Source organism: Lethenteron reissneri, chromosome 7 (assembly GCF_015708825.2).
Source record: "Lethenteron reissneri isolate LAM-NWPU_2019-01 chromosome 7, ASM1570882v1, whole genome shotgun sequence".
Classification (NCBI taxonomy): Eukaryota; Metazoa; Chordata; class Hyperoartia; order Petromyzontiformes; family Petromyzontidae; genus Lethenteron; species Lethenteron reissneri.
The window spans coordinates 11,255,000-11,275,096 of NC_083785.1; the positions used below are offsets into that span (position 1 = coordinate 11,255,000).

Consider the following 20,097-nt stretch of genomic DNA (forward strand, 5'->3'; position numbering starts at 1 on the left):
CCCCCCCCCTCTCTCTATCCCCCCTCTCTCTACCCCCCCCCCCTCTCTCTACCCCTCTCGCTTTCTCTCGCTCCCTCTCTCCTCCCCCCTCTCTCCTTCCCTCTCTCCCTCTCTCTCTCCCTCCCTCTCTCTTCCCTCTCTCGCCCTCGCACTCACCCCATTGGCCGACTCGCCTCGAGGCGGCACTTCAAAGTGGACGACTGGGTGGGGGGAGAGAGAGAACGCACGACGATGGGGGAGGGTGTAAGGGGGGGGGAGATGGAGGGGGGGGAGATGTGGGGGGAGGGGTCCTCGCTACTTGATGGCCCGGGGAGTTACGGAAGTGCCCCACTTGGTCTTTGTGCGCGGAGCTCTCAGATGAAGACGTCGCGGGCTCCGTGAAGCGACGAGGCGATCAGCTGCTCGCTGCTTTGCTGCTGCTGCTGCTGCTGCTGCCCGCACGCCCTGCCCTGCCTGCCCTGCCTGCCCTGCTGCTGCTGCTGCTGCAACGGCGGGAGGCGTACTGTGATGGCAGCTTCCTTGCAGGGGGTGAGTGTGCGGCGAGCGAGTGAGTCGGCGGGTCGGTGAGGCCGGTTGAAGTGAGTCTGTGAGTCGGCGAGTTGAGTCGGCGCGCGAGTCCGTGAGCCCAGCGAGTGAGTCGTGAATGAGTGAGTCCGTGAGCCCAGTGAGTGAGTGAGTCAGCGAGTCTGAGTGAGTCGTAAATGAGTGAGTCCGTGAGCCAGCGAGTGAGTGAGTCAGCGAGTCTGTGAGTGAGTCGTGAATGAGTGAGCCTGTGAGCCGGCGAGTGAGTCAGTGAGTCGTGAATGAGTGAGTCCGTGAGCCCAGTGAGTGAGCCAGTGAGTCTGTGAGTGAGTCGTGAATGAGTGAGTCCTTGAGCCAGCGCATGAGTCAGCGAGTCTGTGAGCGAGTCGTGAATGAGTGAGTCTGCGAGCCGGCGAGTGAGTCAGTGAGTCTGTGAGTGAGTCGTGAATGAGTGAGTCGTGAATGAGTGAGTCGTGAATGAGTGAGTCCGTGAGCCCAGTGAGTGAGTGAGTGAGTCAGCGAGTCTATGAGTGAGTCGTGAATGAGTGAGTCCGTGAGCCCAGCGCATGAGTCAGCGAGTCTGTGAGCGAGTCGTGAATGAGTGAGTCGTGAATGAGTGAGTCCGTGAGCCCAGTGAGTGAGTGAGTGAGTCTGTGAGTGAGTCGTGAATGAGTGAGTCGTGAATGAGTGAGTCGTGAATGAGTGAGTCGTGAATGAGTGAGTCCGTGAGCCCAGTGAGTGAGTGAGTGAGTCAGCGAGTCTATGAGTGAGTCGTGAATGAGTGAGTCCGTGAGCCCAGCGCATGAGTCAGCGAGTCTGTGAGCGAGTCGTGAATGAGTGAGTCCGTGAGCCCAGCGAGTGAGTCAGCGAGTCTGTGAGCGAGTCGTGAGTGAGTGAGTCTGTGAGCCAGCGAGTGAGTCAGCGCATGAGTCAGCGAGTCTGTGCGTGAGTCTCTCGAGTGAGTCGCGAGTGAAGACTCCGAGCGAGTTGACGAGTGAGTCGGTGAGTGAGATGGAGCGACGGCCGCTCTAGTGTGAGCGCGAGTGATGTGCGACTCTCAGTGTGCGCGTGACACCGGTGACGAGTATCTGAGCCGGTCCTGGGCCTCCCCTAGGTCGACTCACCCTCAAATGAGTACCTGGTGCGTTGCGTAAAAAAAAACATCGCCACTTGGGGAGACAAAGGCGGCCTGGCGTGGTGCTGGCCACCCACCCCCTCGTGTGTCGTTCTGGCCTTCATAGGTGCTCGCTAACAGCACCTGCCCCTACAGTCTGTTACAGGCTACACGGGGGACCTTTGTCTATGTGTGTGTGTGAGTCCGCTATTGAGTGCGCGCGAGTGTGAGCGCATGAGCAGCGTCCATAGGCGCGTGTCTCATTGCGAAGAGCGTGTCCGTGTGAGCTTCTGTGTGTGTGTCACCGTGTGTTCATGTATCAACTTGTGTGTACTCAAGTTTGAACTCGCGTGCAACCTCTGCGTATCGCTTCCGTATCTGCGTTATCCTCCGCTCGTATTTCCGCCTATCTCTGACTCCGTCCGTCCGCGTGTCTTCGTGTAAGTGCGTGTGTGTTTGTGTGTGTCTGTGTGTGTGTCTCTGTGTGTGTCTCTGTGTGTGTGTCTGTGTCTCTGTGTGTGTGTCTCAGTGTGTGTCTGTGTGTCTGTGTGTGTGTCTCAGTGTGTGTCTGTGTCTCTGTCTCTGTGTGTCTGTGTCTCAGTGTGTGTGTCTCTGTGTGTGTGTCTCTGTGTGTGTGTCTGTGTGTGTCTGTGTCTCAGTGTGTGTGTCTCAGTGTGTGTGTCTCAGTGTGTGTGTCTCTGTGTGTGTGTCTCTGTGTGTGTGTCTGTGTCTCAGTGTGTGTGTCTCTGTGTGTGTCTGTGGGGAGCGGTAGTGTCACGGTTAGCGCGCTGCCATTACGTACCCGGCGAACCCCAGTTCGATTTCCGCTCACGGCCAACACCGGTGACGATTTATCTGAACCGGTCCTGGGCCTCCTCCCCTAGGTCGACTCAGCCTCAAATGAGTCACCTGGTGCGGTGCCTGTATTAAACATCGCCACTGGGGGAGACAAAGGCGGCCGGGCGTGGCGCTGTCCACCCCCACCCATCCGTGACCACGTGCTCATCATACCGCGCGTTCAGTCTATACGACGGGGGAGGGAAATCTTCGTCTTCTGCGCGAGTGTGAGTCTGTGTGATATCTCCCCGATCCATCTACCCGCACCCCCATCCCCATATCTGTGCTCACGTCTATAATCTACTGCAACCCCTGGGAAACTGCGTGTCTACTTATAGGTGCCCCGGCAGTAAAACAGGATCGCCTCCGTAATCCTTGACACGCGCTCAGTCACGATGTCGGCGAACGCTGCGGCGATTAGCAACCGCGAATTCGTCGACACAAGCCGAACGCATCAACACTGCCGTGAGGATTTTAATTTTTTTAAAAATAAAAAATTGGTATTTACACTGCCGTTATATTTCTTATATACGTGCATAGATATATGTATGTATATATATACGACGGCAGGTATCCCAAATGGGAACAAATACACACACGCACAAAAAGACGCACATCGTCAACTCGATTTGTTTCGGAGTCATCGCTTAGATCAATCAGCGGCCCCCAACCTTGTTGGCACCAGGGACCGGCTTCGTGGAAGACAATTTATTGACGGACCGGGGGGGGGAGGGGGGTAGTTCATCATTAGGTCTTTCCCCCTTTTCAATTAAGCTTTCCAGCGACGTTTGTTTTTGACTCATGTTGGCTACTAGGGGTTAGAGCTTGTGGGCTTACAACAAAACTGTGACTGTGACAAGTGCGCAGTGCGGGCAAGAGGCGCGGATGGAAGTGGTGAATAGTAAAACAATGGGGGCGGGTTCCACGGGCGGACTCACCGCTCACCACTATGCGGTGTGTAGAGTGTGTACACACACGGACTCACCGCTCACCACTATGCGGTGTGTAGAGTGTGTACACACACGGACTCACCGCTCACCACTATGCGGTGTGTAGAGTGTGTACACACACGGAATCACCGCTCACCACTATGCGGTGTGTAGAGTGTGTACACACACGGACTCACCGCTCACCACTATGCGGTGTGTAGAGTGTGTACACACACGGACTCACCGCTCTCACCTCCTGCTGCTGTGCGGCCCGGTTCCTAACAGGCCACGGACCGGTCCGCGGCCCGGGGGGATTGGGAGGACCCCTGGCTTAGAGGATATCTCCCAAGAGAGTCGATCCTAAGAGACACGCACGGATCCGAGCAGGGCCGCATATGTTGCTTGGCGCAACGGCAGGATCCCATTGTAGACTGTTGGGGATGCGGGTGTCCAACACCACGCCCGGCCGCCTTTGTCTCGCCGGTGTTGATAATTACCCCCGTCCCCCACCACCACCACCAACCAGAACTGGTTGAAACATCCCGTCGCTGTTATTGGGAATGGAACTCTGGTAGCCGGGTTCGTAGCGCAGCGCAATAACACACACGCACACACACACACACCTCAACATACACACACGTACGTGCATCGCTGCATATACATGCGTTATGCAACACAGTATACACATGCGTATTGATTGTTGCTCGCGTAAATAAAGGCCGTAACATATGAGCGAGGATCGGGAACGGAACGTCCAATTTAAGTGCAGCGTTCGGAATATGAAACATTGCACCGTCATCATCATTGACGCGTTGTGTGTCGCTGTGCTCTGTCCGTCTTGAGTCTTGGTCGTATCGTGCTGTTAAGTAGACACGCGTGTACATAGACACACACACAGACATCGTTCGCGCTGTGTATCTGAGAACCGTAGGGCACCGCGGAGCGAGTCCGTTTTCTGAGCGAGCACCTATTGCCCTCGTGTGTGGGCCCGTGGTTTGTGTGTGTGCGTATATGTGTCTGTGACCAGGGAGACAAAGGCGGCCGGGCGTGGTGTAGGCCACCCACCCCCCCTCATAGTTTCCTGCGAAGAGCACTTGCCCCAACAGTCTGTTAGAGGCTACGCGGGGGATCGTTGTCTTTGTGTGGCCGGGTTACCGCGTACGCCCTGCAACCTTTGTCTGTGTGTGTGTGTCCAACCCCCCTCCTCCCCCCCCCTGCTGTTGCGTTGTTCGCACGACGCAACAGGTAAAACTCGTTTGAGGCTGAGTCGACCTAAAGGAGAGACGCGCGCGCGCACGTACCCGTACTTTTCACTTTCAACTTTCGTTCCACTTTGCGTGTCTCTCTTTCTCTAACCCCTCTCGGAGGCCTCCGCCGAAAGCGCCGTGTCCGTAGTGGAGGTTGTCGTTTGACCATACTTCACCACGCGGGTCAAATGCGGCTTGGTGGAAATGGGGGGTGGGCGGGCGCGGTGGGGGGCGCTTGTTCAAATATCACTCGCAAATGATGCTGGTCGCAGTTCTAGAATCCAACGAGGCGCAGTGGATGACGTACAAACGTTTTGTCGGTCTCCAACGTAGCTTTGCTACATCTCCATGTGTCTGTTTGTTGTATTTATCTCATGCGCATTCGTATCTCGTTGTTTACATCTCCCGTCTAAAACTAGACACCCCCTCCCACCCCCTCCTGGTCCGCATTGTTATTCCATCTCACCGCATCTCCATATCCCTCGCCGACGAACTCTCAATACCTTGCCAACGTCCGTCGTATTTCACAAACAACTCCATTTCCTGTCCACGTGTTTTTTGCGTTTCCCCCCCTTTTCATCTCAACCGCATCTCTACCTCTAGTTTACATCTCCAAAAACAATGTATTTAGTCACAAAAAAATCTTAAACTCTCGTAAATTCAAAACGCGGCAGCCACTTCATCTATTGACTTCCTTCCTCTCGGTTTCCTCTCGTCTCGATCTTTTTTTGGTACCGAGAGGCTGAGTCGCGACGCGCACACACGAGCCCCGCTCCCCACAGCTCTCTCCGCTCCGCACGCCGTCGGCATCTCTCGCCGCGGCTCCTGCGATCGCAAAATCAAAATCCCCCGACTTGGTAACTCCCGAGCCAACGAGCTCATCTCGTCGTCGAACATACTTCACCACGCCGGTCAGAGGTCAGGCGGAGCCGCGGTTTGAGCCGTGGGCGAGTGTTAAACTTGGGTGCAAGGGTCGTGTGTTCTGAGCGCATTGAACTAACTCCTTTTGGGTTAATTTATCGAGTTTATACATTTTTATACGTTTGTAAATCGTCGTCACTTCTTCCGTATGCAGACAACTTTGCCTCCGTATAGCCTGAACAGAGCTTTTTTTGAGGCTGAGTCGACCTAGGGGAGGAGGCCCAGAACCGGTTTAGATAATCCGTCACCGCGGTTGGTGGTGGCCGTGAGCGGGAATCGAACTCGGGTCGCCGGGTTCGTAGAGCAACTCGCTAACCACTGCCACGAACCGCTCACCACCACACAGACACACACACACACGCCGTGTGTAATTGTGTGTGTTTCGCCGCATATATAAATAACATCTATAAATATACATACATTTATATATATATACTATGTGCATGTATCAACAGGCGGATAAATTTACGCCATGGATCCATTTAAACAATCGGATGCGACTGGCAAAAAGAGTCTCCAAACGCAACGTTCTTGAAGTGTTAAATCTCTGAGAGCGTTGAATGGAAGGGTAGCTTCCATCTCCCGCATTACCATACACACAATGGGCATTGTGCATTTTAAATCCCCGCGTGTGTGCGCGTGTGTGCATATGTAGTGTGTGTAGTGTGTGTGGTAGTGTAGCGGTTAGCGCGCAGCGCGAAACCCGCTCACGGCCAACACCGGTGACGATTATCTGAACCGGTCCTAGACCTCTCCTAGGTCGACTCAGCCTCAAATGAGTGCCTTGTGCGGTGTGTGAACATCGCCACTGGGGAGACAAAGGCGGTCGGGCGTGGTGCTGGCCACCCACCCCCACGTGTGCCGTGCCGGCCTTCACATGTGCTCGCTAACAGCACTTGCCCCGACAGTCTATGAAGGCTATACGGGGATATTTGTCTTTTGCTTATATCCATAAACACATATGTAATGGTAACTCCATATATGAGATGCAAGCTACTAGCGTTTTTATAATCACAATGGGCAATTGCTGGACGGGTGAGGGCCGTATCGGTCACGGGGTGCGGAGGAAAGGCGGCGGAGTTGTTTGACAATACTTCACCACCACTTCACCACCACTTCACCACGCCGGTAGGTAACGCAGAGTGAGCAGGCGTTTAAGTGACGTGGTGTGGAGTAAATTGGTGGCGTCCAACCACGGTCTTGCACGTAGACAAATATGAAATAGAAATAAATCCCCATTACAATCGCATTGACGTGATAATCTTAAGTTATCACGCGGGCAATATGCGGCATTACTGCGCTTTCGTTTAGGAGCCCCCACGCAATCAATCTGTGGTATGCGCGTGTGTGTGTCACATACACACCTATTACATATATACATAGATAACTACACGTGTGTTACATGTGCATAGTTTAACTCGCACACGTATTACATATATACATAGATAACTACACGTGTGTTACATGTGTATAGTTTAACTCGCACGCCTATTACATATATACATAGATAACTACACGTGTGTTACATGTGCATAGCTTAACTCACACGCCTATTACATATATACATAGACAACTACACGTGTGTTACATGTGCATAGCTTAACTCACACGCCTATTACATATATACATAGATAACTACACGTGTGTTACATGTGCATAGTTTAACTCGCACACGTATTACATATATAAATAGATAACTACACGTGTGTTACATGTACGCAGTTTAACTCGCACGCGTATGACATATACACATAGGTAACTACACCGCATATTTGACATGTACACACACACACATAGTGCTACTATTTAAATCAGACGCACCACAAACAGCCTACGAGAGACGTTGGCGGCTGTGCAATTTTCGCCAAGGGTTGACGGTAACATTCTTTGCGACGTTTCGGGCAAAGGCCCTTCCTGCATAGCACGTAGCTAGACGAACAACGGCCAGAAATATCACCTATTTATATATACATATATATATAAAGCAGAAGTCGCCTCCTCTCTCACGGCCACAGTATCGATAGTGATGAGTGGAAAAGCTGATGATGGACGCTTGTGTTGCGCCCGAAGCGTCGTGATTTATTTTATTTTTCTACCTACGTGACTTTACCGAAAGAACCAAAGAGTATGGATTCCTGCAGTCACGAAAGCTTCAAATCAAGATTGTTGAGTGGAGTTGAGTTATTTCGCTGTGGTGGTTGTTGTTGTTGGTGGCGGTTGTTGTTGTTGTTGGATTGTGTGTTCGTGCACAACTGCCAGCAGCAGCAGCCACCAATCTCATTCGTTCAACCGCGAATCAATCCCCAAGTGCATTTCTCTCCGCGCGTCGCTCAGGGTCTCTTTTGAGTCTCCCACAGCCTCCTTAGGTTTATTCGCCCTAGGATTGCGTCTATGGCTAAGCGAGCTGGCTGGGGGTTGGGAGATTCTCGGAGTCAGGGGCCTCGGCCCCGGCAAGTGCCGAGGCTTGGTCCGTCGGGTTCCTGCAGACGGCGTCCAGAGGCGCGGGGTTTGATGCTCGACGCGGGGGTTGATCCTCCGGGCAATAACGACCACGTTGACTTCGTGCCTTGTTGTTTCGGACGATCGTTTCGTATTTGACTCGTGGCTATTTATATATATTTTGTAAAAAAAAATAAAGTTAGGTAAACTACCCCTGATGAAACCGCCCTAACGCTAAGATCTAAATACAAAAAACGTTATAGCTGCGTTTAAAAAATGTGTTTATTTTTATGATCCGGTAATATGAATAATTGTGTATTACCGTACTTGTATTTAGAGAGAGAAGTGAATGCTAGATTTGAAGCTTTCGTGACTGCAAGGAATCATACTCTTAGTTTTATCGGTAAAGTCACGTAAGTAAAAAATGAAATTAAAATTAATAAAAGTAAAAGAATAAAAATCACGACTTTTGGAGGCAACACAAGCTTCCGTCTTCAGGTGAAACCGTCACAGCAAATATCTGTATCAAAGTATGAGTAAGAAGTGAATGCGTTTTGTCACCAGAGGTGGGTGGTGGGCAGGGGAGCTGGCAGGGGTCGTCCACGGAAATGTTTGCATCGGCTCAGTGTTCCACGGGCCAAGAAAGTTCGAGACGCGCTGGGCTAAGAGAATCTCTGTCTAGGAGAATGTCAGGCTAAGAGTAGGTAGGTTTGTCTGCTACGACTGTATATTGTACATCAAACTAAACTTTGTTTTAATTTTATCAAGTAAGTCCCACTGAGCTCTAAAGCTCCTTTTTCACAAGCGACCTGGCCACCACTAATGAGAGCTTGGCGAGGCGGCTCATCGCGTGAAAATTTAGAGCGGCCGAACACTCTTAAACGCCTGCTGTAGAGTCTAAATGTGGAGGGGAAAATCGGAAGACCCGGAGGAAAAAAATCCACGCCATCACGCGGAGGGGAGAGACGCGCAAACTCGGAGAAAGAGAGACGCAAACTCCAAATATACAGCAGCAAGCGTCAGGGTCGGTTTCGAACCCACGACCTCCTGTATACCAGGCGAGGTAGTTAACATCTCCTAGCCACCGTGATGATGATGAGAGAGAGAGACATAAACTCCAAACATACAGCAGCAGGCGTCAGGTCGGTTTCGAACCCACGACCTCCTGTATACCAGGCGAGTTAGTTAACATCTCCTAGCCACCGTAATGGTGATGAGTGAGAGAGACATAAACTCCAAATATACAGCAGCAGGCGTCAGGGTCGGTTTCGAACCCACGACCTCCTGTAGACCAGGCGAGGTAGTTAACATCTCCTAGTCACCGTGATGATGAGAGAGACACAAACTACCAAATATACAGCAGCAGGCGTCAGGGTCGGTTTCGAACCCACGACCTCCTGTATACCAGGCGAGTTAGTTAACATCTCCTAGCCACCGTGATGATGAGAGAGAGAGAGAGACGCAAACTCCAAATATACAGCAGCAGGCGTCAGGGTCGGTTTCGAACCTACGACCTCCTGTATACCAAGCGAGTTAGTTAACATCTCCTAGCCACCGTGATGATGATGATGAGAGAGAGAAAGACGCAAACTCCAAATATACAGCAGCAGGCGTCAGGGTCTGTTTCGAACCCACGACCTCCTGTAGACCAGGCGAGGTAGTTAACATCGCGACATGCGAGGCGTAGCGCTTGCTTGCCCCGTCTAATTCGACATCTCGGCGCGTTTACGTGAAGTGGTTTTTTGAGTTTAAAAAATGAAAAAGCGTCACTCTCCCCCACGCGGGTTCCGGTTGAGCCCTTGTCACGCGTGTTTGTTTCCGCACGACGTCCGACGTTTCGCTCCGCGTGCCAGCGGGCAAAGCTCGTACGGGGGAATGAAGGAGACGCAGTTTCCGCCGACGGGATGACGCGGTTGACTCGAAAGGCGCGTACATCTTCAAAGTGTCGTTGCCGAAACAAAACGTAGCGATGCAATCTGAACGTTTATCTGATAAAGCGACCCACACAGCGCTGATGTTTAAGGCCGTAGGCCATCGGTGCTCGCTAACAGCACTTGCCCCTACAGTCTGTTAAGGCTACACGGGGGGTCATTGCCTCTGTATGTATTGCGAGCGCGTGTTTGTTTATTTAACCGTGTACGGCTTGTACACCCCTGCTAAGTGACGTCTGTCTGTACGATTCGTAGCTATTTATCTTCGCAACGCTCGAGTTCACCTGTGTAAAGTCTGGCTCTATCGATGCAAAGCGCGTCTATGGAGCGTATCCTGTGCGTCCATGAAGAACACACGTCGATTTGCGATTGCATCTGCATTGCACGTGAAGCGTGCGTCTTGTGTATATATGTGTGAAGCGGCGACGCCGCTGCTGTGTATATGCAAGTCGTGCGTAACGATGCAATCGTATTTTGTTGTTGTTGACATTTTCGTCGGTCTGTGGGAATCGAGCGTGCGTGACGGATGCGCCGAACGCTCGGCCCGAGCCGCGTGTGGCCTTGCTGCTCGCCGGACGAACACGCTTCCTCGACGTTCGCGGTCACTGCGCACAAAGTGCTCGCCGCACTGTGCACCACACACACACACGCAGTGCCTTGGCTCATCTCGTCACGGAGCACACACACACAGTGCCTTGGCTCATCTCGTCACGGAGCACACACACACAGTGCCTTGGCTCATCTCGTCACGGAGCACGCACACACACACGCAGTGCTTTGGCTCATCTCGTCACGGAGCACGCACACACACACACGCAGTGCCTTGGCTCATCTCGTCACGGAGCACACAAACACACACTCAGTGCCTTGGCTCATCTCGTCACGGAGCACACACACACACGCAGTGCCTTGGCTCATCTCGTCACGGAGCACACACACACGCACACACAGTGCCTTGGCTCATCTCGTCACGGAGCACACACACACACTCACAGTGCCTTGGCTCATCTCGTCACGGAACACACACACACACACTCAGTGCCTTGGCTCATCTCGTCACGGAGCACACACACACACGCAGTGCCTTGGCTCATCTCGTCACGGAGCACACACACTCACTCAGTGGCTTGGCTCATCTCGTCACGGAGCACACACACACACACACAGTGGCTTGGCTCATCTCGTCACGGAACACACACACTCACACACAGTGCCTTGGCTCATCTCGTCACGGAGCACACACACACTCACAGTGCATTGGCTCATCTCGACACGGAGCACACACACACGCGCGCGCACGCGGCATCGCGCCAACTTCGAATCATCCCGCGCGGCAGCGGCAGCGGCGGATTTTGTCTGCTAAGAGTCGTAGCGCGCTTCCAAACGCACTTCCTACAGACTGTTTAGGAAGCCGCTGGGGGCTTGTGCACTTTTATAAAAACGCATTTCTTTAGAAACGCTGTGTGTGTGTTTGTTTAGTTTGTGGTTCTTCCGCCCCCCACACACCTCCGATTGGCTGGCGCGGTTTGGCTGCGTACGGCGCGTAACAAGTTCGACATGAAGACATAACACACGCCGTGTCGGTCAGAAGTAAGACTTCACCGCGGGCGGAAAATCGAATACGTGGCCCGGGTTCATTGACGCAGTGCGCCAACCACTGCACCACCGCTCTACCCGGTCTGTAAGCGTAGGTCTCTGTCTCTGTGATAAATATCCATCGGTTTAAAGATCGTCTTCTCGCAATATACAGAGTGTACGACCATGTGCGTGAATACAAACGTATTGAGTAAGTATGATTTTATATTACACGTGTGTCTATGTGCTCTGTGTGTGTGTGTGCACCCGTCCGAGTGAATGCCTGCCTATTTGACGACCCGACATTTACATATCGCTCCGTGTGCTCGGAGCGACTGCTGCTTCCGCTGCGAAACGTCGGATATCGCTTAGCGGGCACAAGCCCTGACAGCACACACGAGATCGCGACGCGGTTGTTAGGAGTGTATGTGTTCGGAGTTGTATAGAGCACGAGGAGTAATGCAATATATATCGGCAGTTACATGGGATATTGGAGCGTGAAACAACAAGCTTCACGTCGATGCACAGCACAGACACGTCGGCGTGACGTTATCCCAGCTGTTAGAAGTTTGCGTGTACGAAGCTGATATTGGGGGCGAGATGTGAACTACATCGCCTGGTATGCAGGAGGTCGTGGGTTCGATCCCGACCCTGACGCCTGCTGCTGTATATTTGGAGTTTGCGTCTCTCTCTCTCTCATCATCATCACGGTGGCTAGGAAATGTTAACTACCTCGTCTGGTATACAGGAGGTCGTGGGTTTGATCCCGACCCTGACGACTGCTGTATATTTGGAGTTTGCGTCTCTCTCTCTCTCATCATCATCATCACGGTGGATAGGAGATGTTAACTACCTCGCCTGGTATACAGGAGGTCGTGGGTTTGATCCCGACCCTGACGACTGCTGTATATTTGTAGTTTGCGTCTCTCTCAGCATCACAGTGGCTAGGAAATGTTAACTACCTCGCCTGGAATGGAGGAGGTCGTGGGTTCGATCCCGACCCTGCCAGCTGATGTATATTTAGAGTTCTCTCTCTCTCCCCGTCGCTCTCTCTCTCTTTCTCTCCCCGTGGCCGCGTGGATTTTTCTCCGGGTCCTCCGGTTTTCCCCCTCCACATTTAGAATCAGCGTCACGCGTCTTAGAGTATTTGGCTGCTGTACATTGCTCTTTCTGTCGCGCTATCATGTGTGGCAAGCCAGGTCGCTTCTGGGAAAAAAATGACTCGTACAGAAGCGCGTGTCTATCTATGAAGCATATGCATACGAAATGCAGACGTTTGTATCTGCTACGTTCCGTGTGAGACCATCTCTCACGTGCATCCTTACATCGGCCACGATCGCGAGCCACCGCCTGGTGCAGTCTTCTCTCGGCCGTCACCATCGAACTCGCGATCCTGCGGTGCAGTCATCCACCGATTTACACACATACACATATACATACATAATAGAGAGGGTTTTTTTATTTGGGGTTAGATCGCGTAAATATATAAATGTGTCGTTAAACCGGCCACCACCCGACACAGCCAACGAGTAAGGGTCGTCACGTAGATTACCGGCGAAACGTCGTGCTCAGATTGTAAATGTTGTGGCTTGGCTCTCCAACACACCGGTTAGTGCTGTACTAGTACACTATACACTACACTATTATACACTACACTATACACTACTATACACTAAACTCTACACTATACACTACTATACACTACACTATACACTACTATACACTAAACTCTACACTATACACTACTATACACTACACTATACACTACTATACACTACACTACCATACACTACTATACACGACACTATACACTACACTACTATACACTACACTACAATACACTCCACTATACACTACACTATACACTACTATACACTAAACTCTACACTATACACTACTATACACTACACTATACACTACACACTAGTGCTGTACTAGTGACGAATTGGCCACGTTCTGTTTACGTGACAACCCTTACTAGTTGGCTGTGTGGCGGGTGGTGGCGGGTTTACCGACACATTTATATATTTACACACTTCGTATATTCCCTCTACAGACACGTGTGTATGTTTAACGCGTGCATGTGTAAAGTGTACATCTTAAGTGTATCTTTAACTTCGGGAATGGGGGGAGTGGCGGCCGTCGTTTGGCCATACTTCCCCACGATGTGTCGTGATGTTGGTACACAGGGCCTATTTGAACTATCACTCGCCCGCCGCCGCTAGCAGTGGGACCGCAAGTCGAAGGCCGCAGCGCGCTAACTGCTGCGCCGCCGCTCCTCCGAAAGTTTCCGAACGCTGCAGCGACGTTCCCTTGCGCGGCGCGTCGATGAATATCCGTCGAGGTGATGATGACACCTCGCGTGCCCCCCCCCCCCCCCCCCCGCGGCGTCACTACTGCGGGTCTATGCGGTTGAATGTCCGTCGATGCAGCGTAAGTGCATGCGGCACGTCAAATGCTGCGCGTGCGGGTGAACGCACTCATCAGCCATGCTCAATCCACTGCTGGATGAATGGTTCACGAAGGATCTCTCACCGTCCCACGGTGTTATAATGAACTTATATTTCATATATATAAAAAGTTGCATGTGCTGCATGTGAATGTGAAAAGTACGCGTCGAAATACAGCGCGCGTCGGTGTGTCGCGTGCAGAGGTGGTAGAGAGATCTACGTATAAATATACGTTTCGTAAATGTGAGTTATTTAACACCATTGGAACCTCATTTGCTAGTAAAAAATATGATAATTGTTTTTTTACCCTTCTATCTGGCAACAAAACTGACACCGTTTGTTGCCAGGTAGAAGGGTAAAAAAACAATTATCAAGGGGAACGCTATTTCGAGTCTCAAGACAACGTTTGCAAGAGGGTTCCGCCGCATCGATACGTTCTGTCGTGAAATCCACGCACGATAGTTAGGGGGTAGGATAACACGCTGAACGATCCGCACAGACGGATTCAATAATCTCTCGATGTGATAATACCATTAGGGAACCTTCTGGCCAAGCCGACATTCACCACTCGGCGGTCTGATCCAGACTCAGTCAGCCGACGCGTCCATCCACGCAGTTATGTCAATGGGTGCCGCGGTGGGAGAAATGTTAACTACCTCGCCTGGTACAGAGGACGTCGTAGGCTCGATCCCGACCCTGGCGCCTGCTGTTGTATATTTGGAGTTTTGCGTGTCTGTCTCTCGCCCGTGGTCCCGTGGGTTTTTCTCTGGGGCCTCCGTTTCCCCCCCCCCCCCCCCTCCACATTAAGGATCAACATCACGCGTTTAGAGTATTTGGCTGCTGTATAACTTTCCACGTGAGATAAGCCGCTTCGTTTGTGGCCAGGTCGCTTCTGAAAAATAGCTATGTACCTTAGCGGGCCTTACCTGGTAAGATAAAAAAAAAATATTCTTAGGTTTTTTCGGTAAAGTCACGTAGGTGAAAAATTAAAATTAATAAAAGTAAAATAAATATGAAATAAAAATCACGACGTTTCGGAGGCAACACAAGCTTCCGTCTTCAGGTGGAACCGTCACAGCACGATAGCTGTATCAAGTTCTTACTTGGCACAGCTATCATGCTGTTATTTTATATTTATTTTACTTTTATTAATTTTAATTGTTCACCTACGTGACTTTACCGAAAAAACCTAAGAATATGAATCCTTGCAGTCACGAAAGCTTCAAATAAAAAAAAATAGTTAAAGAAAAAATTGTTTAGTAATAGGTTTTTACCCTTTCAACTGGTACAAAACCTGACACCTTTATACAAGGCATCATGTTTGCAATAACCACAACACAAGCATTTTGACTGCTTGTGTTGTGGTTAATGACTGCTTGTGTTGTGGTTATTGCAAACATGATGCCTTGTATAAAGGTGTCAGTTTTTGTACCAGTTGAAAGGGTAAAAACCTATTACTATATTTTGCCACTGGTAAAGGAGATGTCTCATAGTGAAAAATTTGTTTAGTTTGTTGTTTTAATGGATGACGTATCTATCTGCCTCTACGTCTCTCAAGAGAGAGGTATTTCTTGAGCAATGCACAGAGATTGAGCTGCGCGCGTTACAAATGAAGCATCATCACCACTCAAGAGAGACAGAGCGACAGGGAGAGATACAGAGGAGTCTGTGAACGGTTCACAGACGCAGAAACCCACGTACAGAGCGGGAGGAGGCAAGCAGCCATCACCGGCGCCGACTATTGCCCGAGCTCTGCGATCCTATATTGGGTTGTGTGACTGAACCAGGCTCAACCACCGAAGATTAGGGGGGGGAGGGGGTGGTTTGGGTCGTACGGGGGGGGGGGATGAACTTTTCAAGATTCCTCTCTCTCTCCCTTCCCTCCACCACATCTCTTTTTTTTTTTACGATCAGTGGAAACAAGAAGATGCTCTGTGTATTCGGCACTTTGCTTCGTTCAACATTTCGTATTTTTTTTTATATAATAACTTTGCTTTATGTAAACCCTCACTCTCTCGCTCACTCTCTCGCTCACTCTCTCACTCACTCTCTCGCTCACTCTCTCGGTCACTCTCTCGCTCACTCGCTCGCTCACTCTCTCGCTCACTCTCTCGCTCACTCTCTGGCTCACTCTCGCTCACTCTCTCGCTCACTCTCTCGCTCACTCTCTCGCTCACTCTCTCGCTCACTCTCTCGCTCACTCTCTCGCTCACTCTCTCGCTCACTCTCTCGGTCACTCTCTCGGTCACTCTCTCGCTCACTCTCTTGCTCACTCTCTCGCTCTCTCTCGTTCTGCACGCAGCCCTTCTCGCAGTCTGACGGCCTCCGACGGGTCTCCCTCTCGTGCGTGTGTCGTGGTTGTACCGCGAGTTGTTTTGGTATCACCGACTCGCAGTCCACCCAAGATGTCGACCCCGCTAAGTTTTCACGCAGTGGACTCGACCCCCTGCCTCGTCGCTTGGGCCTCTCCGTTGGGTTCTATGGAGAATTGTTTTTTGTTTTGTTCGTAATAATCCTACGCATCTCGAATGAAGGTTTCTAAAGTGCCCGCTGTCTCTTCGCTCCCTCCTCCTCCTCTCTCCTCTCTCTGCTCTCTCTCTCAAGGAAGAGTCTCGCCTCGCGTCCGCTCCCCTCGCCATGCTCGCCGCGACCTGCAACAAAATCGGCAACACGCGCTCCGTGTCCCCGCTGGGCGAGACGCACTTCGGCGGCAAGGGCGGATTCTACCCCTGGAAGAAGCCCAGCGCCTCCAACGGAGGCGGCTATGGATCGGCCACGCGGAGCCCGGGCGAACATCAGCAACAGCAGCAGCAACAGCAGCAGCAGCAACATCAGCAGCAACAGCAGCAACAGCAGCAGCAACAGCAACATCACAGCCTCGGTAGCATCAGCAACAACAACAGCAGCGGCGGCTCTAGCGCGTTCAGCGCCGCGTCTTGCACCACGGCCTCGTTCGGCGGCGACTACTCTGCGTACCACGGCGGCGGCGGCGTCTCGTCGCCCGAGCCCACGCACTCCGCCTTCGTCTCCAAGGTGCACTCGTCCGTGGAGGGGCTGCAGGGCATGTACTCTCGCGTGGGCATGCCGCCCCCTCCTCACCACCACCACCACCACCACAACCCCTACGAGTCGTGGTTCAAGGCGGCGGGCGCAGGCCACGGCGACGCGACGGCCGGCGGCGCCTCCGCGGCCGCCGCCGCCGCGTGGTGGGACGTGCACGGCACGGGCTGGCTCGACGTGCAGGCCGGCGCCGCGGGTGGCCTGCAGGCCCCGCTGCAGCCCTCCTTCCACTCGCAGCTAGGCGGCTACAACTCGGACTACGCCGCCAGCCTGGGCCACACGGCGGCGGCGGCGGCCTTCGGCGGCGCGTCGCCCCACCTGCTGCCCTCGGCCGCCCAGCACCTGCTGGCGCAGAACGGCATGCTGCCCACCTACGCCGAGTCCACCGCGACGGGGGGCGGCGGCGGCGGCGGCGGCGGCGGCGGCGGGGCGCTGTCGGCCGGCCCCGCCATCGCGGGCGCCCCGGGCCTGGGCCCAGCGCCGACACCGCGCGGCTCCAGCCGGCGGTTCCCGGGGCGCGCCACCTGCGACTGCCCCAACTGCCAGGAGGCGGAGCGGCTGGGGCCGGCGGGCGCCAGCCTGCGGCGGAAGGGCCTCCACAACTGCCACATCCCGGGCTGCGGCAAGGTGTACGGCAAGTCGTCGCACCTCAAGGCGCACCTGCGCTGGCACACGGGCGAGCGGCCCTTCGTGTGCAACTGGCTGTTCTGCGGCAAGCGCTTCACGCGCTCGGACGAGCTGCAGCGGCACCTGCGCACGCACACGGGCGAGAAGCGCTTCGCGTGCCCCGTGTGCAACAAGAGGTTCATGCGCAGCGACCACCTGAACAAGCACGCCAAGACGCACAGCGGCGGCAAGACGGGCAGCGAGAGCGACCCCGAGACGAGCAACCCCGAGTCGCCGTCGCACCCCCACTCGCCCGACGCGGGCGGGGAGTCGGCGGGCTCCATGCAGGAGTCGGGCGGCATGATGGTGGTGGGCGGTCAGGACCAGCGGCTGGCTTGAGCTTCGGCGGGTTGGGATGAGGCCGTTGGGATGGGATTGTTATCAAGACGACGACGGCGACGCCGGCGGTGATTCTAATCATCGTGAATTATCGCGCGGCGACTTCGTTTTTGGGCCAGAGATGTCTTCACGTGGTGCTGGCGATGGGGGCTGTTGGTGGCGGTACGTTGGGGCCGGCGCGTCTCTCCGTCACTGAAGGGCCGGGGATGCGTAGAAGAGGCGTTTTTTTTGGTTTTCACGTAAAAATGTTCTCGTGAAGTTTTGGGTACAAGCCGTGAGCATCACCTCCCCCCCCACTCCCCCCGCGGCTTCTTTCACCTTCGTACGGAGCGAGCCGAGTGGGGAGTAAGACTTTGTGTGTGGAGAGGAGACTTAAGTGCACCGATGGTGGACAGCCAAACAACACTCAAGCCTCCCGCCGCTTTTAGTCGGGGTCTTCTCACCCCGATGTCTGAGCCTGACCCGGACTCTAACCTCAACGCCAAACCCCCTCGTCGTCGCACCTCGCTCCGTCTACCCTTCGTGACCCCCTCGATCGATCGAACGCGTCTACGGATGCTCAACAACAGCAGCAGCAGCAGCCGCAGCAACAACATCATCATCAAGAACAACAACAACAACAAACAATCCCTAACTGTTGCCCGCTCACGTCAATATTCAACGTGGGCCGATGTCAGCGTTAATAAATAAACAAAACACGTTAAAGGTGCAGCCCCGCAAGTGCTTGCTCGCGCCCCTGCTGCCGGACAGAACGGCGGTCCTCCGCTCGAGGGAAGTTCCGGGAGCGTGGAGGTCTTACAGCGGGCATTGCTTGGCCTACTCTTCCACGCTCGCCAGAGGGACGTCTTGGAAGACGCCCCGGGCTCGGGAGGGAAGAGAGGGGAGGCGAGACTGAAGCTGTCCGTCAAAGATGTTTGACTCTTGTCTGGACCGTGTTATCAGTGCTGTGCCCGTTGAGGTCTTATCACCATCGGTTCCGCACCAGGTGAGATGTTGTCATAATTATTCTTATTATAATTAATAATATGGAAAGAGAGCGAGAGAGAGAGGAAAAATAAATATCTATTAGTAAAAAAAAATGAGATTACAGATTCGTGAATAAAGCTTTTGGCAATCATATATAGAGTTATAACGTGGATTTGGATATAGTTGACTATAACACGTGCACGCGTGCGTGCGTGTGTGTGTATATACTCGTCTGTTCACTGTTTGCGAGAAAAGGAATCATTGCCTTGATGACTTTGAGCATTTAGCGCGCTCGCAATTTGTACATGGTTTGTAAAAAAAATTACGATGGTGATGATGATGATTTAATGATGTTGATAACTGATGATGATGATGTTGATAATAATATGAATTTAATAATAAGGGCGACATGTTAGACTTATAATAATAGGGGAGGGGGGGTTCCCTACCGTTGTGTTTTAACTTAAGTGTGGTGTGAAGACACGTGTAAGAATTCGATGAAATGGAATTGATAAGAATTATGGAAAAAAAAACCCCGCTCGTTGAAAAAAATTAAAATGCAAATGCGCGCTAAACTACACCCAGAGTGGAAACGCATCGCTTTTTTTGATTATTACAAATCAATTATTTATACCCCCCCCCCCCCCCTTCGCTCAATCCACTGGCTGGGTCATAAGGCCTCCCCTGCTCACGTAGGCCGCGTGTGGGTTGTTTGACCATACTTCAACACGCTGGTCACTTGCAGGTGTGTTTTTTTGGTGAGGTTGCCACCCCAACCAGCGACCGCTTCGGATATTACTCGCCACTGATGTTAGCCGCGTGGCCGGGAAGGGAATCAAAGTCTTCATGAATGCCCCCGGAGGGAGAGGGGGGATGGGGGGTTTGCTATACCGGCTGCACCACCGCTGCTACACGATAACATCATGAATCAGAATATGTATTTATACTGGAGGAATCCCATGAGCTATGAAGATCTTTTAAATAATAAGGCCTCGCCGAGTCTGAAGACTCTGCCTGGAGGGTCCTATACCATCGTTGGCCATGGATTTCCACGGATTGATCATAATTTCCACGGATGAATGAGAATTTCCATGAATGACT

The 20,097-nt window shown here is 52.6% G+C and overlaps 1 protein-coding gene across 1 annotated transcript; it reads left to right on the plus strand.

The window, feature by feature from the left end:
- The first annotated feature begins 286 nt into the window (after positions 1 to 286).
- Positions 287 to 19,576, plus strand: LOC133357616 (transcription factor Sp9-like). Its single transcript, XM_061575657.1, is given in 4 exon segments — positions 287 to 528; positions 16,570 to 16,747; positions 16,750 to 16,837; positions 16,839 to 19,576. Coding segments are annotated over 4 exon segments (1,479 nt in total). The 5' UTR covers positions 287 to 507; the 3' UTR covers positions 18,031 to 19,576.
- The last annotated feature ends 521 nt before the right edge of the window (positions 19,577 to 20,097 follow it).